General features: G+C 40.7%; 1 protein-coding gene across 1 annotated transcript in view; it reads left to right on the top strand.

Annotated features, from left to right (window-relative positions):
• Positions 1–733: 733 nt before the first annotated feature.
• slc25a42 (solute carrier family 25 member 42) overlaps positions 734–23,222 on the top strand; it is a 40,260-nt gene continuing 17,771 nt past the window's right edge. Inside the window, exons 1-2 of the mRNA XM_043721456.1 lie at positions 734–752; positions 22,856–22,941. Of these exons, the coding sequence (XP_043577391.1) occupies positions 22,897–22,941 (45 nt within the window). The 5' untranslated portion in view covers positions 734–752; positions 22,856–22,896. The remainder of the gene's footprint in view (positions 753–22,855; positions 22,942–23,222) is intronic.

Raw genomic sequence — 23,222 nt, 5'->3', positions numbered from 1 at the left:
TTGAGTTAGGATTGTATTCACTGGAGCTTAGAATGAGGGGGAATCTCATAGAAACATGTAAAAGTCTAATAGAACTAGATAGGTTAGATTCAGGAAAGATGTCCCTGATGGTTGATGAGTCCAGGACCAAAGGTTATAGTTTAAAGAGAAGGGATGAACCTTTTAGAACTGAGATGGGGAGAACTTTCTTCCCCAGAGAGTGTTGAACCTGGTTAATTTACTACCGAGAAAGTAGCTGAGGTAAAAATATTATATTTTCAAGGACATCGATACAGCTCAAGTGGCTCAAAGGATATGAGGGGATGGCAGAATTAGGGTGTTGAGCTTGATGATCAGTCGTCATATTAAATGGTGGAACAGGGCTCAAGGAGGCCTACTCCTCTTATTTTAATGTTTCCAAGTAAGTAGATTATTTGAGGTTGGTGTAGGAACATTTTGAAGTGCCAAAGTAAAAGTGGGTAACAGTTTGGTAACAACTTGACCTTTTGCCCACTTATTCCAGGTAAGGGACAAATGATGGAAGTTTTGACTTGACATTCACTGGTAATTCTTGGTAGCTGTTCAGTGCTAAGGATAGGTTGCAGTGAATGGCCTCAGCTGGAGGATTGTCTGGCCAGCCAGTTGAAGAATGAGATACATTTATTAGAAAACACATGCTGCAAGAAGGCCGAGGAAGCTGCTGTCGCTGAGTGTATGTCCAGAAATTCATCGTACCACGTCATAGGATGTGATGGTGGTTAGACTGAATGGAGGTAAAGAGCTTGCATTTTTATAAAGACAGTCGTAATCACTGGGTATCTTAAAATGCTTTACAGCCAATGAAATGTGACCATTCTTGCAATGTAATGGTCACATTACTTTTGAAATTTGACCATTCTTGCAATGTTTAGGAAGCATAACAGAGTTTATACACAGACAGCATGTTGTCGTAATAAAGAATGAGATGCAACTATTTTTTCTGTATGTATGTATTTTAAGTCAATTATACTTGATTTCTTGCATGGGTTTGTTGATTCAAAGCTTGCTTTGGGTTTAGGTAGTTAGTAAGTGTGGAATGAAGGTTGTGAATTCGAGTCCTCATTACACAGTTGTAAAAGTTGTCAATAAATCTTGTGATTACTCACAGGCATCAGGGGAGAAAATTCACTCTTCAGAGAAGAGAACCTGCCCTCTCCCTAATGGTGTATGGTAAATTTAATTCCTGCTGATATTGCTTAGCAATCCACTGATTTATAAAGACAACCATGTTGTATAAGACAAGTTCCACACAGATGCATGAGGAATGGGTACATAGCAGTATAGCACTGTGTTTTGCTCCATTTTACTGTCTACCAGAATATGTCTGCAGAGTGGCGTCAACAGTACAGTACAGTACAGTTTCAATTCCCATACCATGAAGATTCTGCCATCTCAACTTTGTCTGATTTGTGGTGGTCCTCAAGCTAAATTTAGCACCAGCCACGTCGTTCTGCTGCTCTATTGAGAGAGTCGCCCTATGGATCTTCTGGGACTTCGGCGACTACTAGTGATATTTATTAGAATTAGGTTTTATTATCACATGTATTCAATTTTAGGAATACAGGAGTACAGTGAAATGTGTACAGAGTCACCATTCTCCAGTTCCATCTTGGTTACAAAAACCAGAATTGTAAAAACAGAAATAAAACAAACACGCCTACAAGAAAGAAAAATGTCCAGATAGAGTCATAAGTCATAGAGATGTACAGCATGGAAACAGACCCTTCGGTCTAACCCATCCAAGCCAACCAGATATCCTAACCCAATCTAGTCGCACCTGCCAGCACCCGGCCCATATCCCTCCAAACCCTTCCTATTCATATACCCATCCAAATGCCTCTTAAATGTTGCAATTGAACCAACCTCCACCACTTCCTCTGGCAGCTCATTCCATACATGTACCATCCTCTGTATGAAAACATTGCCCCTGAGCTCTCTTTTATATCTTTCCCCTCTCACCCTAAACCATTGCCCTCTAGTTCTGGACTCCCCGACCCCAGGGAAAAGACTTTGTCTATTTACCCTATCCATGCCCCTCATAATTTTGTAAATCTCTATAAAGTCACCCCTCAGCTTCCAATGCCCCAGGGAAAAGAGCCCCAATCTATAGTTCAATTCCTGCAACCTTGGCAACATCCTTGTAAATCTTTTGTTAAAGTCCCACCTCAGTAAAGATGTGTGGAATGCTCATCCTCTGATGCAGGCATCCGGGCCTTGCCGTGGCCTGTAATCCTTTGCTGCTGCTGTTGCTGCTGCTGCTTCTGATCATAGGGAGGAGCTTGGCCACTGCAACCCCAATCGCCAAAAGGAAGTGAGAGTATGCTGCCGATTCCAATCCGGGTCATAGAATCCCAATGGTGTGGAAGCAGGACGTTTGGCCCATTGAGTCCATGCCAACCCTCCAAAGAACATCCCGTTCAGTCGCACACAATCCCAACAACCCTGCACATTCTGGACACTATAATGCAATTAAGCATGGCCAATCCATTTATTCTGCCCATCTTTGGAGTGTGGGCAGAAACCAGAGCACCCAGAGGAAACCCATGCAGACACGGGGAGAATGTGGGAACTCCACATAGACATTGCCCGAGAGTTCAATTCCATCCGGTTCGCTGGTGCTGTGAGGCAGCAGTGCTAACCACAGCCACTGTGCCAGAACGTTTGGGTTTTGACGAGGGATAATTCATACATTCTTTTCTTGGTGGGTCAAAGGCTCTGACAGATTCAATAGTGTGAGGGTGTTTAATTGCAGCAAAAAATCCTTGCTGAGATTTGGGATATAACATTATCTCCAAAGGAATGGAATGTTCCTTTATCAGCAAGGTAATTAGTTTTGGCATGAGACAATGTTCTGCAACTTCCTTCACTGAGCAAATTTAGTGACAGTTGCAGTCTAAGTATTTTTATTATTACTTGCATTGTGATTAACACTGAGACACAATTCTTCTTGTTGGTTATACCCAGTTGAGCATACTCTGAATCACTTATTGTGGGATTGTCCCTTGAACCATTGTAGCCTTTGTGGTGCTTACCCAGTGTCATCCAAGGTATAGTGAGAATCATAAACATTCTGTCTCAAGACTTGAGCACAATTTGGTTGACACTTTCAATGTATTACTGTGATTTGCTGCACTGTTGGAGGGTGAGATATCAAGCTGCAGTTCTGTTTATTCCTCTTAAGTGCATGTAAAAGATACCATACCAATGTTTGAAGAAAGTTGAGTCCTCTCCAGTGTTCTGGTAATATTTAAATTTCAACTAAGGCCATTTATCTGGTCTTTTTCTCACTCTGGTTGCTGACTATACTGTCTATGAACCTTGTTGTCAGAGTTCTTGCAAGGCAAAAATTCCCATATTTCACAAGAACTTAATGGACTGAAAAATTTATTTGGACTTACTGAGGTTGTAAAAGTTGCTACAAAAATAAAGGTCTTTCTTGAGTAGCCATATAGAGAATTTCAAGATATTAACCCAACAATGACTTACTGTTTAAAAAAAAACACCAATTTTGTGGTGTAGTGGTAGAATCCTTACCTGTAGAAGATGCAGCTTGAAGTTCAATTTCGGGATATGGTGAACATGGAGATGTGTCAAAATGCAGCCAAGTAGGTTGATTTTAAGAAATTTAAATGCTGGTGACTGGCATCTGAGATGGAAGCAGGTCTGCAGGGCAAAGTAACAGAAATCCATTACGTTTGATCCATTGGAGTCCATCAGACTGGATCTAATTGATCCAGTTGAGGTTGGATATTAAGTATATTAATTGATCACATCAAATTATCATCATTTCCGTTAGTCACTCCTATTTTTTGTCTTCAGGTTTGGAGGCTGATGCCAGAATTACTAGTGTGTGCCTGTTATAAGGAGGTTGTTTTTCTTCAATTTATTTGTGGTTACAATTGTCTAACTTTAAATCTGTTTGAACTTCTCATCTCAGCTTTCTGAAATTTTGCGACTTATTTGTCATATTTCAAAATTACTTTGTAGCTTTATGATAGTTATATTACAGCTATTAGTGAATCTAGACTGATATGAAATCCAGTTTTTAAAATATTTGCAAAGCATCATTAATCTTTTTACACTATATTTAAACTTTAGTGGAGAGGCCAGGAAGCTAGTGCAACTTTGTTGTCTATGCAGGTCTCTATGTCTGTTGTCATATTTCAATCTGTGATATCTTGAAGCCAGAATTCCGTTAATACTCTATCTCATTCTCCATGTGATTGGAGTAAAATTTAATGATGACACACGCAAAGAGATTGAACTCTGATTCTGGCAAAACTGAAGTGAGTAAACCAGTTTGGAGGAGTGAATAAGAAGCAGCAGTGGATAAAATTTGAGCTTGAGCAATAGTTCAGCCTGAGTGCACTTGAATGCTCCAGAGCAATGTTGAAGAGCTGTGTTTTCGGTGCTCCATTAAATCTTGCCCCCTTGTCTTTTTCTGTCTTTCAATGCTCTGCTGTTAGTGGCTTTTGACATGAGATGTCTGGGTTTGAAACTCTCCAAATCCATCTTCAAGGAGAAAGTGAGGACTTTACATGCTGGAGAGACAGAGTCGAAATGTATGGCGCTGGAAAAGCACAGCAGGTCGGGCAGCATCCGAGGAGCAGAAAAGTCAATGTTTCGGGCATAAGTCCATCTTAAAGTCTACTAGGCTTACCTTACTTCAGCCATTCCGTGACCAAGAGATATTTCACAATATTGAAGGTGCTACATAAATACAAGTTGTTGTTGAGACACCCTCCGTGTTGGGCGGCACGGTGGCACAGTGGTTAGCACTGCTGCCTCGCAGCGCCAGAGACCCGGGTTCAATTCCCGCCTCAGGCGACTGACTGTGTGGAGTTTGCACGTTCTCTCCGTGTCTGCGTGGGTTTCCTCCGGGTGCTCCGGGGGGTAAATTCAGAACAGAAATGCGGAGACATTTCTTCAGCCAGAGAGTGGTGGGCCTGTGGAATTCATTGCCGCACAGTGCAGTGGAGGCCGGGACGCTAAATGTGTTCAAGGCAGAGATTGATAAATTCTTGATGTCACAAGGAATTAAGGGCTAAGGGGAGAATGCGGCTAAGTGGAGTTGAAATACCCATCAGCCATGATTGAATGGCAGAGTGGACTCGATGGGCCGATTGGCCTTACTTCCACTCCTATGTCTTATGGTTTACGTGACCCTATGCACAGAAGGACAGGGAGTTCCAATGTCTGCTAATCAACAAGTTAAACAAAATATTTTTTAAAACTTTATTTGTCGTAACCATTTGATTACAGTTTCCCTATGTAAATGCAATTCATTAATATCTCTTAGATATGAAATACTTGGAAACTTAGTTGTAATAAAAATGACATACGTATTAATATTTCTGGTTCTGATCTGTGTTTCCAGTGCTGGGATCAGTGACACAAAGTCCAGTGTGGTTTGATTTGTTCAAATTTGCTTTGTGCCCTATAAGCATTCCCCATCTCAGTATTCATCCTCCAATATTTAACAGCCCAATCAGTCATGCTTATTTTAGTTGAGATATCCAGATTCTGTTCAGAGTCCAGAATGGCATGTGTGTCATATTGATTGTTTTTATCAGAATGGTATGAAACTTTGGGTTGTGTAGTTCTTAGCTAGTGGTAGTATGAGGATTCAAATACCTATATATGTTTCATGAGTTGAGCTGGCCGTTAAAAAAAGACCAATCTGGCGGGACAGTCTCTTCACTTTTCGGCTGTGATTTCAACACTATGTAAAAACACTACATGGAAAGGCAGAAATTATACCACTTGGCTAATTAAGTTTGTATCACCATTCAGTGAGATCCCAGCTAGTCTGATGATGCTCAACTCAATTCTCCTGCCTTCTCCCACAACCCTTGATTCCCTTAATGATTTCAATAAAACAGGTGTCTATTTCAGCCTTGAATATAAGCAACAATTCAGCTTTGACAGACCTCTGCAGTAAAGAATTCCACAGATTTCTCAGGCAAGAAATTGCTCATTTCTGCCTTAAAGGAGCAACCAATTACTCTGAGATTGTGTCCTCTGGCTATAAGATATATGAGCAGAATTAGGCCATTTTGCCCATGGAGTCTGCTCTGCCATTTTATAATGGCAAATATGTTTCTCAACCCCATTCTCCTGCCTTCTTCCATAAAACCCTTGATCCCCTTACTCTGGCCTTAGCCTTTTCTATCTGTGAAAACAACTTGTCTGCATCTGCCATGTTAATACCCTCTAAAAATATTGTATGTTTCAATAAGGTCACTTCTCATTCTTGTAAACCCATGCACAGGCATAACCTACTGAATCTTTCCTCATAAAGAAATACCTCCAAACCCAGAATCATTCTAGTTAACCCCTCTCAACTGCTTCCAGTGCTCATATATCTTTCCTTAGAAAAGGGAGCCAAAAGTTTATTTTATTCTCTCATGGAATATTAGTGGTGTTACTGGCTGGGAAGCATTTATTGCCCGTTTCTAGTTACCCTTGAGAAGGTGGTGTTGAGCTGCCTTCTTCAGCTGCTGCAGTCCAGGTGCTGTAGATAGATTCACAATGCCATTAGAGGCATTGCAGGATTTTTGATCCAGTGACTCTGGAAGGACAGCAATATACTTGTCAGGGTGATGAATGGCTTGGAGGGGAACTTGCAAGTGGTGGTGTTCCCATGTGTCTGCTGTCCTTGACTTTCTGGATGGAAATGGTCGTGACTTTGGAAGATGCTGTCTAAGGACCTGTGGTGCATCTTGTAAATGCTGCTGGTAATGTGCATTGGTGGTGGAGGGAGTGTTTGTAAATGTAGTGCACTCATGCTTGCTGTTTTGTCCTGCATGTTATAAAGCTTCAAGTGTTGTTGGAGCCGCACTTGGAAAGTGGGGAGTATTCCATGACACTTCTAACTTGTAGACGGTGGGCAAGCTTTGGGGAGTTGAGACATGTGTTACACTCTGCAGCATTCCTAACCTCTGACCTGCTCTTGTAACCACTATTTATTTGGTGAGTCCAGTTGAGTTTCTGGTTAATGTTACCTCTCAGGATGTCGATAATGGGCAATTCTGTGATGGTAATGCTGTTGGATGTAAGGGCTGGTGGTTAGATTATCTCTTATTGGAGATGGTCATTGCCTGGCATTTTTCTGGCTCAAATATTACTTGCCACTTTTCAACCCAAGCCTGGATATTATGAAGGTCTTGTTGCATGTGAACTTGAACTGCTTCAATATTTGAGGAGTCATGAATGGTGCCAAACATTGTGCAATTGTCAGCGAATGTCCCCATATCTGACCTTGCAATGGAGGGAAGATTATGCTGAAGATAATTGGGCCTAGGACACTACTCTGAGGAACCCCTACAATTCCACTATTTCTGATGCTTCTTCCTCACTAGGATGCAGCTTTGCTGTGAGTCATGAATTATTTTCTTAAATGTCTGCCAGTTTCTTTAGCTGTTTTTTCTGCTAAATTTGCTATCATCCTTATTCCATCTTATACCAACAAAGCTACCCACCACCCTTCCCTTGCATGCTTTCTTAAAAAGTCACACATCCCTGAATGTTTAATTCCTGGCTTCAATCCCATTGTAACAATGTCTCTGTAATGGCTATAAGCTAATACCCATTAATCTTATTTATGTTTTTAATTTATTTTAAGTTTTGAATATTATGTCCATTTAAGAACCATTAATTTTGCCTTTTTACCATTTTCTGCCCCTTTTGAACATTTTGCTATTTTTCTGATTTTGATCTTCCTGTCCCATTCTGGGTGTCATTATTTAAATAGTGGCTGTGCAATGCCACCATATCCTTTTGCTTTGTAAGCCCATGTATTCGCCTCCTGCTGTTGCCACCCTTTGCCTTCTACTAGTTTTAAAGCCTCTTTTTAAAAGCTTATGCAGTGTTGTCAAACTAAGACTTGTTTGACTCTTGTAAAAGATTCCTTAGCACCATTTTGAGAAGGAATAAAATGGGAATTCCTTCTGATGTCTATGCTTATAGTTATCCCTTAAACATTTATCTCTTAATAAAATACTTTATCTTATGAATATCATGTTGCCAATTTGGGGGTCTTTCTTTTCCATAAATAAACTGCTGTGTATTTTAGATTACAATAAGTATATAATTGTGAAAGGTGTAATGAGTGTTTTGTCACTTATTCTCCAACTGTGCAATACTCCTGCATAACTTCGCTGGGGTGTTAATGGTTTGGACTGATGACGCGTGCAATGTTGAGAGTGTTGCATCTTTTTTTGAGGGTATGACTCTTTGAAAGAGAAATTAAGTCTCTGTCTATTCCAGGGTTCAGCTGAAAATTACAGATCTATGCAATTGTGCTTTATGGAATCTTAGTGCTCAAAGGGCTGTTGCATTCACCTGGACAAGAGATTATATAATTTGCAGATTTCAAGTGTTTAACAGAAACAAATACACAGGTGCGTAAAAACACGTGAAAATTTAGGCAATGGGTATCTGTGTGTCTGCATCCTTGGGTTGTGACTGAAATTATAATTCTCATTCTCCATTAGTGTTCACAGCTCAAATTGCTACCTTTGTCACTGAACATTATTTAACTATTGCACTTATGATCTAAAAGATGCAAAGTCCTTATCTTAATGATTTTTTTTCCTATATAACATTTCAAAACCAACTTCAATTCTTTGGATATATAATCTTTTAAATTTTCTTTGCAAGTTAATTCTTTCTTTCTTGTACTCTACTTTCCGCACAACATAGTTTGTTTAACTTTGCCTTTTCTTTTAATTTCCCTCTTCTTCCTTTCCACCTCTTTCAATGACTCCCAACCTCCCCTGCTCTACAATTCTCTTCACTCATTCTTTTAAAGCTGTCTTTAAATCTCCCTCTTTGTCCAAGTCTTCAATTTCGTTCTGCTTCCTCGAGTAGCTCAGTGCTATGTATTTTTGATAATGATCTTTTGGAGTGCCTTAGGATGTCGTTACCATGTTTGAGGTGCTCGAAAAGCCAGTTGTTACCTAACTTGGCGTTCTTTAAGGCTGGTGGTGCATGTCCATTTCCACTGTGCAGCGTGCAGTTTTTCTGCTACTGAGACATACCTGAACCCGTAGACTAGGTCCAACCTGCTGCTGTAGCAAAGCAATGCAAGACTCTTGGGCTTAGACATCTGTTTTAAGTTCCACTGGTGTATTATTGTTAGAAACCTGAAACTGATTCACATTGCTCTTAAACTTCCAGAGCCTACCCCTTGAGATTGTTTGCTGACGGAGTTGTCTTTGCAGCAATAGTACTCCAAGGATTTTGGTTTTTATTTAATCTGATTAAAATGAAGATGGTCAATTTGCAATTAATCAAACTAGATTAGTTTAGGATTTGAAATCTTTGCTAATGCTAAAATATATTAATTTGTAAGTATATTGCCCATGAGGGCACAGAGCCACACATACCAGTAAATTCCTAAAGTCAATCTCTTATTTCTTCTGAATAAGTTGTTTTTGAGAATTACGACCTTGGCCTGAGGTTGTAAGAATTTAAAAGTCCACTTATGTTCTCCACCAATAATTGCCCTGAAATGTTCACTACTTCTTTTTCCACATGGGTAGCTTGATCCACTGAGTATTTTCAGCATTTTCTGTTCTTTCCCCTCATCCAATGATCCTTGAAAAATGTCTGAAATTTGACACATTGTCCCCAATAACTGATTCGTAATCTCCCAGCCTATCATACCTCCCACTCTCTGATGTGAGGACCACAAACATGTGTTGCTAGCTTTGCTTACTTCAGAGTTTGTAACATTTTCTTCTCCACTCTTAATTTCTCTTTTGAACAATTTCTCAGGCCATGTGAGCTTACAATGCTGCCTCTATCTCAAGCAGCAGGTGTCTAAATGAGAGGAAAGATGGGTAAACTTGAGATTGTTCTCCTTGAAACAGAGAAAGCTAAAGGAAGATCTAGCAAATGTATTCACTTTTTAAGTAGGATTTTGATGAAGCAAGTAAGGATAAATTTGTTTTGTTTACCAAGTGGAGCAGTGACCAGAAGAACTGGACATGGGAAAAACGTTTTTACAAAGTGAGTCATTTAACCTGTGTACTACCTGAGAAGGAGGTTGTGGCAGATTTGATTGTGGCTTTCAAGGAAAATTAGATAACTGTCTGAGGAGGGAAAGTTTGCATGACCTCAAAAGATGGGAAGATTGAATTAGTTTATGTACATGCCAGCTCTCTGGAAAAACTAATTGGATGAGTGGTCTCATTCTGTGTTATACCCAATCCATGATTATATAATTTTGAAATGATTTGCAAAAGAACTAAATGGTGAATTAGGATAATTTCTTCAACAGGAGTTTGTTAAAATTTGGAATTAACTCCCAAAAAGGATTTCATAGTAACTTTCAAATAGCATTTGGGTATGTACTTGAGAAATAATTTTCAGAATTATGATAAGGCTGAAGTATGAAAATGAATTGGAAAGCTCTTTTAATAAATCAGCATTGGCATGACATATTGAATAGTAACCATCTTCGCATTATATAAGTAACCTTAATGGGAGTAATTGAGACTAATTTTAACTGTTGATCTGAGGGTTTGGATTCGTTAAGTAATGTATGTTATTAGGGAGAGGATACCTTCTATTTTAGGCATTTGATATAGAACATAGAAAAGTACAGCACAGAACCAGCCCTTTGGCCCACGATCTTGTGCCGAGATTTAATCCTAATGTAAAATATAGTAACTTAACCTACGCAGTCCTCAACTCACTGCTATCCATGTGTATGTGTTAAACATTTCAGTCTGTATTTTAAACTTAATTGTTTTTTATTTGTATGTATAGTTTTATTATTTCTCCTCTCTCCCTCCTCCCTCACCATTAAATGATTAATGCACAGTATCTTATTTGATCACTGTGTGCATGCAGTTGTTGGGTATGAAAGTTTAAACTTTATACAAATTTAACTTAGTTTGTGGTTGGCAAGAAACTAAAATCTACAGTTCAAGTTCTGTAGTTGCCAGCCTTAAGCAGGCTTTTTTTCTCCAAGGGTTCCAGGCAAAGAACAATTTAATTCAGAACCGGTTAAAACTGGATCCTTATCAATGGAGTCAGATAGACCTTTGTGTTTGGAGCGAATTAACCTAGTAAGCTTGGTGTGACATGCACTTACAATAGTGTGCTAGAGTTCGTTTATTTGACGAGTTAAGCAGAAGAAGAGAACATGGTGTTCTTTGCTGTTGCCTAAACCATTTTAGCCTCCATGAATTGATGCTTCTGCTCCAGGAGAATAATCTGGTTAATAGATGAGTATCTGGAAACTGATTAATCTTTATTTTATTTCTAAGGAATAAAGTAATACAGCAGGTGGTGGTAAGGTTAATAATATAGACAATAGGTGCCGGAGTAAGCCATTCGGCCCTTCGAGCCAGCGCTACCATTCATTATGATCGTCCACAATAGTATCCTGTTCCTGCCTTATCCCAGTAACCCTTGATTCCACTACCTTTAAGAGCTCTAGCTATCTCTTTCTTGAAAATATCCAGAGACTTGGCCTCCACTGTCTTCTGGGGCAGAGCATTCCATATATCCACCACTCTCTGGGTGAAGATGTTTCTCCTCAACTCTGTTCTAAATGGCCTACCCCTTATTTTTAAACTGTGTCCTCTGGTTCTGGACTCACCCATCAGCAGAAACATGCTTCCTGCCTCCAGAGTGTCCAATCCTTTAATAATTAGATTAGATTACATTACAGTGTGGAAACAGGCCCTTCGGCCCAACAAGTCCACACCGACCCGCCGAAGCGAAGCCCACCCATACCCCTATATTTACCCCTTACCTAACACTACGGGCAATTTAGCATGGCCAATTCACCTGACCCTGCACATCTTTTGGACTGTGGGAGGAAACCGGAGCACCCGGAGGAAACCCACGCAGACACGGGGAGAACGTGCAAACTCCACACAGTCAGTCGCCTGAGGCGGGAATTGAACCCGGGTCTCAGGCGCTGTGAGGCAGCAGTGCTAACCACTGTGCCACCGTGCCGCCCACAAATCTTATACGTCTCAATACATCATCTAATGCATCCGTCTCATCCATTTAAACTCAAGCATATACAAGCCCAGTTGCTCCAATCTTTCAACATATGATAGTCCCACCATTCTAGGAATTGACCTTGTGAACCTACACTGCACTCTCTTAATAGCCAGAATGTCCTTCCTCAAATTTGGAGACCAAAACTGCACACACTTCTCCAGGTGCGGTCTCACCAGGGCCCTGTACATCTGCAGAAGGACCTCTTTGCTTCTATACTCCATTCCTCTTGTTATGAAGGCCAGCATGCCATTAGCTTTCTTCACTGCCTGCTGTACTTGCATGCTTGCTTTCATTGACTGATGTACAAGAGCTGGAAATGTGTTGCTGGAAAAGCGCAGCAGGTCAGGCAGCATCCAGGGAACAAGAGAATCGACGTTTCGGGCATAAGCCCTTCTTCAGGAATGATGTACAAGAGCACCTAGATCTCGTTGTACTTCCCTTTACCTAACTTGACTCCATTTAGATAGCAATCTGCCTTCCTGCTCTTGCCACCAAAGTGGATAACCACACATTTATCTACATTAAACTGCATCTGCCATGCATCCGTCCACTCACTTAGCCTGTCCAAGTCACCTTGTATTCTCATAACATCCTCCTCACATTTCACCTTGCCACCCAGCTTTGAGTCATCAGCAAATTTGCTAATATTACTCTTAATACCTTCATCTATATCATTAATGTATATTGTAAACAGCTGCAGTCCCAGCACCAAACCTTATGATACACCACTGGTCACCGCCTGCCATTCCGAAAGGGACCTGTTTATCACTATTCTTTGCTTTCTGTCAGCCAGCCAATTTTCAGTCCATGTCAGTATTTTGCCCCCAATACTATGTGCCCTAATCTTGCTCACTAATCTCCTATGTGGAACTTTATCAAAGGCTTTCTGAAAGTCCAGATACACTACATCCACTGGCTCTCCCTTGTCCACCTTCATAGTTACATCCTCAAAAACTTCCAGAAGATTGGTCAAGCACAATTTCCCCTTCGTAAATCCATGCTGACTCTGACCTTTCTTTTACTGCTATCCAAATCAGTCATAATTTCACCTTTTATAATTGACCCCAACATCTTTTCAGGCACTGACGTCAAGCTAACCGGTCTATAATTCCTTGTTTTCTGTCTCCCTCCTTTCTTGAAAAGTGGGGCAACATTAGCCACCCTCCAATCTGCAGGAACTGATCCTGAATCTATAGAACATTGGAAAATGATTACCAATGTGGGCACGATTTCTGCAGCCACCTCCTTAAGTACCCTGGGATGCAGACCATCAGGTTCCGGGGACTTACTAGCCTTCAGACCTAACAATCTATCCAATACCATTTCCTGCCTAATATAAATTCCCTTCAGTTCATCCATTACCCTAGGTCCTTCAGCCACTATTACATCTGGGAGATTGCTCGTATCTTCCTCAGTGAAGACAGAGCCAAAGTACCTATTCTACGTTTCTGCCACTTCCTTGTTCCCGATAATAAATTCACCCGTTTCACTCTTCAAGGGCCCAATTTTAGTCTTAACCTTTTTTTTTACTTTTCACATACCTATAAAAACTTTTACTATCCTCCTTTATATTTTTGGCCAGTTTGCCTTCGTACCTCTTTTTTCTCCGCGTATTACCTTTTTAGTATCTATGGAATCATTTTCCACGGCCCGAACATATTATAGCGAATCTTCCGGAACCAGGGACCAGGAGGCTGCCGGGAAGGTACATTTCCCAGTTAAGTGAATGGGTTCGTTCCTATCTGTGGTTTCAGGCTTCTGTGGTAGATTGTGGAACATATTCCCAGGGGTGAAGGTGGGGGGAGGAGAGGGGGAGGGGGAGCGAGGTGCGAGGGAGGTATGGGACTACTATTCTTAAAACAACAAAAATTCCTGGAAGTCAAAGTGCACAGCTCAGATGAAGTGAACATGTAGCACATATTATAAAATCCCCAAGACACACAAATAGTTATAATCCAGTTGAGGACCACCAACAATGCCATAAAATAAAACACAAGCAAAGTTTATTGTATGCACTATAAACAACATAGTTACTATGTTAGAATTAATTCTGATTGTCCCAAGAAATCTCCTATGCTTTATGATGTCTTAGATCCATTTGCTTCAATATTAGGATAGAAAATATCCCACAGTTGCCTGAAAACTAATTTTCCTCAGTCTGGCAGTTTTCAGATGTAAAATGTTCCTGTTTTTCACTCTTAGACACGTTGGTCCCTTGTTCTGGTTGCCCTTTTAAAATTTCTAAGCCAATCTGTGAGGTGCTTTTCTTTTGCCACAAGACTCACTGTATCACTCGAGATTCTTCCAATTTCAGTTCCCTCACCAAACATTCAACTTGAGAATAAGCCTCACCAATATTCCATATCAGTAATTATAAAGTTAGCTTTCTGTCTGCTTACCATACAAACCTAACTGTCATTTAATATGACTGTCTTCCGAGTGAGCTGCACTCACCAACTTCAAGCTGTAACTAACTCACAGCAAATATCCTGAAAACTGAAACCAAAGAATCTCCCTCAGCTCCAATTGTGAACCATAGCAACACCAGCATCCTCAGGGATGACCTAGAACAGATCTTTAAGTGAAGCACTCCCTCATAAAATTCCTCCTTTGATTGACAGCAAATGGATTTTACAATTCTACAGGATTTACCAAATGCTTTCGAATTAATTTAACTCAAATTCCCAAAGCGAAAAGATATCTGTGCACAGACCTTACATAAAAGATTCAATGTAGCATGCTTATAATGTTTTAGCAAAGTCCACTTCCAATTTATGACCACATCTTTATGAATGTTAACCTCTTAAGTCAGCACAGCCCCAATCCTTTAGACCATAAGACATAGGAGCAATTTTATACAACTAAATGTAAAGTTTAATAAAATAATTAAGTAGTTTCTAAGACCCCATTAAGGATGGAAAGACAGGTGATGTGTCACAGATGCAGCATATTGGAGTTCCTGATTACCAATTTGGTTCAGCAAGAGTTTGAAGGTTGAGTGTCTTTGCTCAATGTTCAAGCTGGAGGCTGAACTACCGACACTTCCACACATCAGGGAAGGGAAAAGTTACATTGATTTCTTTTTAGCAGGCAGCAGTCATAACTTTAATTTGGTCAGTTTTTGGAAACTGTAGAATGATTGATCGTGAGCGAGGCAGGTAGAGGAACCCAGAGGGCAGGAACAACTGTTCAACATGTTTGAGGTTCTTTCAGCTTGTCCGGATGAGAATAAAGGCTGACAGGTGTGAATGAGCTAACTGACCATGGAAGCATGGTATAGGAAGCCATTTGACTGGGGCTTAAGACGGAATGTAATGGTAGCAGATGACAGTCCGAGAAAGGGAGTTGATACTTTCTTCTAAGCCTAGAGCATGAATCCAAATGGCTGTGTTACCTGGATTCAAGATGTAGAGAAACTTGGAGTGGGAATGGAAGGTTCAGTCATAGTGTTCCATGTCAGTACCAATGACATACACAGAACAAAGAAGGAGATTCTGTGCATTTAGGAAGCTAGATGCCAAATTAAGAAGGAGCAAAGTAGCAAAGCTTATAATCTCTGCATTATTAAATGAGGTTTGTGTAAATTGCTATTGGTCAAATTAGATTAGAGAGAGACGAATGCCTGGCTCAAAGACTGGTATGGGAAACGTGGATTCTGATTCATGGGGCACTGGCAACAATGCTGGGGGAAGTGGGATCCATACCAGTAGGGTGACTTCCACCCTTGGGGGTGGGGCGTGGTGTGTGAGGTCATTCCTTGCAACTGCAAACTGATGGAATAGAAAAGACATCCAACTGTATGGTAGGGCAAGGCTTCTAATTTGGACAGATGTAATAAATCAAAAGTAGAATCAAGGCTAAAGAGCTAATATTAAAATGGCAAACCAATCATGACAAGGTATAGTGTCTAAAGCTTAAGAATCAATCAACAGATGAGATGAGAATTTATAAAGTAATAAGATAAAGTTAAAGACTATGTATCCAAATGCACATAACATGCAAAACAAAGCAGATGAACTTAATATGCAAACTGAAATGAACAAGTGCGATCTGGTAGCTGAGAGATATAGCTGCAGAATGGCATGCATTGGGATCTGAATCGTAAAGGAATCAGAACATTCATAAATGACAAAAGTCAAAAATTTGGAGGAATGGCTGTTAGCTAATGGTATTTGCACAACATAGAGAGTTGAACTGCATTTAGAAAACAGAGCTATGGAAACAGTTTGGGGAGAAATGGTAAGGGTATGAAGTCAGTTGTGGGAATCGTAAAGCATGGAAAAATGGTAACTTGTCAGAAAGACATCCGGACAAGCTGAAAGAACCTCAAACGTGTTGAACAGTTGTTCATGCCCTCTGAGTCCCTCTACCTGCCTCACTCACGGTCAGTCATTCCACAGTTTCCAAATCATAGGAGATTTTAATCTACATATTGACTGAAAAAGTTGAATGGGCAAAGGTAGCTAGATGAATTCGTTGAATGTTATCAGATCAGTTTCTCAGAATAGCACATTCTAAATCATGTGTTGTGCAGTGAGCCACACTAATGAATGATTTCTTAGTGAAGCACCTTAGGTAGCAGTGACCATAATATAATTGAATTTTTCATTCAGTTTGAGAGCGAGAGGAGTGGGTCTGACACTATTTTTAAGTAAAAATTAAATAAGGGAAATTGGGAAATCTCAATAGCAGAAAACTACAGACTAGTTACCTTAAAATCTCTGATGGGGAGGATGTTAACTATTATTCAAGAAGTCGTAGCAGGGCACTATAGATAGGTTTGTAGATAATCGGACAGAGTTAACATGATTTTGTGAAAGGGAAATCATGTTTGATCAATCTACTGGAGATATTTGAGAAGGTGATACATGATGTGGATCAGAGTAAATTGTGGGTGTACTGAAATTAGATTTCCAATTGGCAATTGATAAGAGTCGACATCAAAAGTTATTGCAAAACAATGAAAGCACATGGTAGAGGCAGCACTCTGGCATGGAAAGCAGTGACTGACTAACAGGAAGCAGAGGGAGGGTGTAAGTGGGTATTTTCAATCTGTCAAAATGTAATGAATGGTGTGCCACAGATCTCAATGCTTGGCCTTCAAAGATTATAATTTATCTAAATAGCTTGGGTGAAAAGATGGAATTGAATGTTTTAGGCTGAGTTTTATGAAATCATGAGAGGCATGGATGGGGTGAATAGACAAGGTTTTTACACTGGTGTGGGGGAGTCAAAATCACAGGGCATAAGTTTAAGGTGAGGGGGGAAGATTTAAAAGGGACCAAAGGGGCAACGTTTTCAGAGGGAGGTGCATGTATGGAAAAAACTGCCAGAGTAAGTGGTGGAGGCTGGTACAATTACAACATTTAAAAGGCATCTGGATGAGTGTATGATTAGGAAGGATTTAGAGGCATGTGGGCCAAATGCTGGGGCTAGATTAATTTATGATATTTGGTAAGCATGAATGAGTTGGTCTAAAGGGGTCTGTTTCCATGCTATACAGCTCTCTGACTCAATATAGTTGTCAAATTTTTTAATGGCATAAAATAGGTAGAAAAATATATTATAAAGAGGACATGAGGTTTGAAAAAAGTAGTGGTGAAGTGAATTGTTAAAGATGTGGCAAAAGGAGTATCATGTGGGGAAATGTGAAATTGTCTTCCAATTATAGGGAGCATAACAAAGCATGTTTCTAAATCGAGAGATTGTAGGGTTTTAAGATGCAGAGCGGTATTGGTGCCTTTATCCGAGAATCATGATAGGTTAGTGTGCAGGTACAGGAGGAAGTAATTATGAAAGCTAATGGATCGTTATGAGTTATTGTGACTGAAATTGAATGCCAAAGTAGGGAGGTTCTGATTCAATTATTCAGGGTGCTGGTGAGCTGGAGTACTGTGTACAGCATTGCTCACTGTATTCATGGAAGGATGTAAATGCATTGGAGACAGTTAAGAGAAGGGTTACTAGTTCACTACCTGAAATAGATGCATTGTCTTGTGAGAAAAGAAGATTAAACATATTAGGCTAGATTGTCAAGGTAGGTGACATAGGGATTTCAAGTTACTGTAAGATCAGCCATGATCCTATTTTGGAGCAGCACTGAGAGGCTGAATGGCCTACTGATTTTGTATGTTTGTATGTCATATTGCAGTTTATGGGAGCTTGCTGTAGATAGACGGTGGTCCTAATGGACAGTCCTATGTGAATATTGCATTACACTTCATTAGCTTTACAAGAATGTGTCAACTAAATGTTTCTGTTTCATGCATCAGTTATTATCTGCATCTCTGCTTGTGATTGCCATTAACAGCATGTTGCATTTATATGGCTCCTTCAATACAATCAAAGGGCCCAAGATGCTTGATAGGTGCATTGTAAAACAAAGTATGCCACTAAGCTAGAGAAGGAATATTGGATCAGGTGACCAAAAGCTTGGTCAAAAACGGTAAGTTTGGATGAGTGTCTCAAAAGAGAGAAGTGACATAAATGTGAGTCAAGCTATATGCAGGGAATTCCAGATCTTGGAGCCTGAGAATCTGATGGCACAACCCCCATTGTGGGGTGATTAAAATTGGGGATGCTTAAGAAGCCAGAGATGGTGGAACACAGATACATAGTTTAGTATCGTTAGTTAATGTTTCATATTGTAAGCCAAGTATCACTAGCAGTTGGGGTAAAAGTGCTTGAACTGATTTCATATTGTATTCTCGCAGTCAGCAAAGCAGAGATCTTTACCCTGCACCTTGACTGGATTTGTGTCTGGTGTAGAAAGGTCAGTCCTTAATTTACTTCCACTGATCTTTTCCTTTTTGAAAACTTAGTTTCCTACATTATAAAAGCAAGTGCAGTTCAACAATTCCAAATTGTCTGTCCAGAGGTTGTGCAGGATGCTACATTGATATCTCACTGATTCTTCATCTCTGCCCACATCTGCCAGAAGTTCTCTTGTCTCTATCTATCCTTACCTTGCTGGCCTGTTTCCCATCTCTTTTTCTCTGGCCCCCTTTCTTCCCACCTGGCCTTCTATCTCTATAACTGTCTATCTCTATGTTTTTCCTCCTGCATCTCTGTCTTTCTGCATTTTTTTTTGCTTTTTTTTGGGATTATGTTGATAACACAGTGAGGGAATGCTGTGTTAGATTTTAGTCATTAGAGGCAAGGCTGGATTTTGCTGGAGCAGTTTCTGATATGTCTGAGACTGTGCACAGGCCAGACACACAGAGGGTGATTCAACATGAATCATTTCAAAATACTCAGTAACTGAGCGCATTGGACTTGCAACATTGACCAGCTGCTGAGAAACATTGACAGCACTGACCCTTAATACAAGTTGGATTGCTTACAAGAATATGTTTGCTTCGAAAGAGGTCAAATTATCAAGCATTAGTGTAGCTAAGGGGAAAAGGACGATGAATGCTTAAAATTTGAAATAAAAAGCAGAAATTTAAGTTCTATAATCAGTACTGTGATTGATGTCGTTTACAGTTTGAACACTTTATTTCTAATTTTTAAAAATTAATTGGATGAGGGCCTCACTAGGGCCTCACTGCCTACGTCAGCATTTATTGCCCATTCCTAATTAGCCAGAGGGTAGTTGAGAGTCATCTACATTGCGGTGTATCTGAAATTGCATGTAGGCTAGACCATGTAAGAATGACAGTTTCCTTCTCTGCAGGACATTAGTGAACCAGATAGGTTTTTTTGGACAATCAACAATGAATTCATGGTCACGCTTAGACTCTGAATTGCATATTTTTATTAAATTCAAATTCCACACACCTGTGGTGGGTTTCTGGGTCCCTGGAATAATACTGGGTCTCTGGATTAACAAGGAGAAAGTGAGGACTGCAGATGCTGGAGATCAGAGCTTAAAAGTGTTGCTGGAAAAGCGCAGCAGGTCAGGCAGCATCAAAGGAACAGGAGAATCGACGTTTGGCGGTGCTGAGTCTGAGGGTTGGGACTGAGAAAAGGTGGGGGGAGGGGAAATGAGAAAGCTGGAGAAATCTGCATTCATCCCTTGTGGTTGGAGGGTTCCTAGGTGATGATGAGGCACTCTTTCTCCAGGCACCGTGTTGCCATGGTCTGGCGATGGAGGAGGCCAAGGATCTGCATGTCCTTGGCAGAGTGGGAGGGGGAGTTAAAGTGTTCAGCCGCAGGGCGGTTGGGTTGGTTGGTGCGGGTGTTCCCTGAAACGTTCCGCAAGTAGGCAGCCTGTCTCCCCAATGTATAGGAGGCCACATTGGGTGCAGCGGATTCAGTAAATGATGTGTGTGGAGGTGCAAGTGAATTTGTGACAGATATGGAAGGATCCCTTGGGGCCTTGGAGGGAAGTGAGGGGGGAGGTGTGGGCGCAAGTTTTGCATTTCTTGCAGTTGAAGGGAAAGGTGCCGGGAGTGTAAGTTGGGTTGGTGGGGGTTGTTGACCTGATGAGGGAGTCGCGGAGGGAATGGTCTTTCCAGAACGCTGATAGGGGTGGGGTGGGAAATATATCCTTGGTGGTGGGGTCTGTTTGGAGGTGGCAGAAATGACGAAGGATGATACGATGTATCTGGAGGTTGGTGGGGTGGTAGGTGAGGACCAGTGGAGTTCTGTCCTGGTGGCAATTGGAGGGGCGGGGTTCAAGGGCGGAGGGGCGGGAAGTGGAGGAGATGATGTGGAGAGCATCGTCAACCACGTCTGAGGGGAAATTGCGGTCTTTGAAGAAGGAGGCCATCTGGGTTGTTCGGTATTGGAATTAGTCCTCCTGGGAGTAGATGCGCCGAAGGCGAAGGAATTGGGAATATGGGATGGCTATCACCCTCACCTTAACCTCCTTCCACCTATCGTATTCCCAGCGTCCCTCCTCCCTACCTTTTATCTTAGCCTGCTTTGCACACCCTCCTCATTCTTGGAGAAGGGCTTATGCCCAAAACGTCGATTCTCCTGTTCCTTTGATGCTGCCTGACCTGCTGCGCTTTTCCAGCAACACATTTTTAATCTCTGGATTAACAGTCTAGTGGTAATGCCACTAGGCCAACACCTCCCTCCCAATTTAAATTGCTATTTAGTTTTCTGGTCTGCAATGCTTCCTTCCTTTCTTGCTTTGTTACCTCAGCTAGTTTTCCCTCTCCTCTGCTGAAGCTGCTGACCATTGCTGCTTTACATTGCATTTCCAGAAGAACTGGCAGTCCCTGTCTGGTATCCCATTAAAGTGACATCATGTTTATGACTACAGAGGAGTGTTTGAGTTGCATTTTTTCTGACATGCAGGAACCCATCCTCATTTCATCTACCCCTGCTGTTCTCTGACCTACAAATCTAATGTTTTGGAGAAGTTGCAAACAAAAAGGTTCACCCCTCTTTTTGAATCCCTCCCACAATCCAGCATCCTTCATGATTCCACCCTGCAAACAATCTGTTGCACTGGCAAGATACTCTTTATGCATCCTCTTTACACCAATGATCATTCACTTGAGCTGTTGAGGTCTATTTTGTGGAATTCTCCCCTAAAACTCAGAGGCTCCTCTTTAAACCTACATTTGACAACGTTTTTGATCAGCTGTTTCCAATTACCCCTCTGCTGTGTAGTGTACGAGTCTCTGTCAAATCTGAAGTGCTGGAGATAAGTATCTGGAATCTGTTTTGAGCTCCCCTGAGTGTATATTTAAAACCAGTAATGGACAATGATACAATTACTCTTTTAAATCTCAAAGTACTGCTTATGCGGCTAAAGCTAAACTCCGCACCAGAAATTGAAACAAAAACAGAAATTGCCAGAGAAATTCAGCATCTGTGGGAGAAAAAGAGTTAATGTTTTGAGACCAGTGATCCTTTGTCAGAACAGAAACTGAATCTGATACAAAAATCCTTGAAAGCCTGTTCTGGAAAGAGAAGAAACGTATCAAAATTCAAGAGCAAGGCCAACGTATTTTGATGAGTGCTGGTGACAGATTTAGAACCTTACGTTTGCTGCCTGCCTGCTTTGGATTTTTGCATCACTTATGCCATAGCTTACTAGGCTGAAAGACAGACTACTGATGACAGTGATGTGAGTGAGCTGCTGTAATGGAGGCTGTCATTATCAACAATGCACCTTCAACTCATTCACCTTTAAAAGTAGAAGGGTAGAGTATATAAAATCACCCACCGATGGCATGTGCATCAAATATAAGACTATACATGTTTCAGTGGGAAATTTGAAACAAGTAGTCTGTAAAACGGTTGATACATTAGCAAAGTCAGAAAGTGAATGATTATGATTGTCGAGAATTTGCTGAAAGTAAAGCTATTATGAGCTAGGCTGATCTTGCACATCTCAAGGGTATTTGGTTAAAAGTCTGAATGTTCTGCTTGTGAATCGCTTTATTGACAAAGCTGAAAGCAAAATAATCGGTTGCAGGCTCTGAGCACTTTACATTTTAAAAATCTTGATATTTGCGTAGAGTTCACAGACTGTCTCCTTGAAACTTTGTTCTCGAAGATGCTTCAAGGATGCTGGGAAAAGAATGAGAGATGTGGATGGCCCAGTTACAAGCAAGATATTGGATTACACTGAATAAAAGTTATCATGGCTCCAAGATTTTGATATTTCTTTTACTAGAAGAAAATGCTTCATCTTTATGAAGATTTAAAAAAATGACTGCTGTTTCTTTCAGTCATATTTCCAGTGCATTTGCAAGCACATCTGCAGATCAATTTGACTTTAAAATATAGCTGAGAGTGCAGAACAAATGTATATAATTAAACTATTCAATACAAAAATGAAGTTTGTATGAGTTTCATTGATTTAATGGAAGCGATAAATCAGTATTGATCATTTTTTCTTTTGCAGGAGTCCTGTGATCTTTACACCATCCTGTGACGGGGATTGGTATGGAGAATGTTGCGAAGAAAACTCTTGACACTGCTCCCACTCAGGTAAAAGTTAAAATGGAGAATGTAGTTAATGATTCAAAGCATCACAGAGACCCCAATGAATAAACTGGCAGGTGTACACTTAACTCAGGATGGTAATGTTGGATGCCAAGGAAAACTATGATTGTGCAAAGATTAGTTAGTTGTGTACGTTCTCAGTTCTTAGAAACCAAAAGATCCACTTAATGACCCAATGGGAAAAGGCAGTTCCTGGCATATCTTTAACTCACCTAAACTTAAGGATGTTTATGTTTCCCAGTTAGTGTTGCACACATTGATCTCAG

This window comes from Chiloscyllium plagiosum, chromosome 31 (genome assembly GCF_004010195.1).
Source record: "Chiloscyllium plagiosum isolate BGI_BamShark_2017 chromosome 31, ASM401019v2, whole genome shotgun sequence".
Lineage (NCBI taxonomy): Eukaryota > Metazoa > Chordata > Chondrichthyes > Orectolobiformes > Hemiscylliidae > Chiloscyllium > Chiloscyllium plagiosum.
The sequence above is the reverse complement of the archived record's forward strand: the minus strand, read 5'-3'. Positions and strand labels throughout refer to the sequence as shown.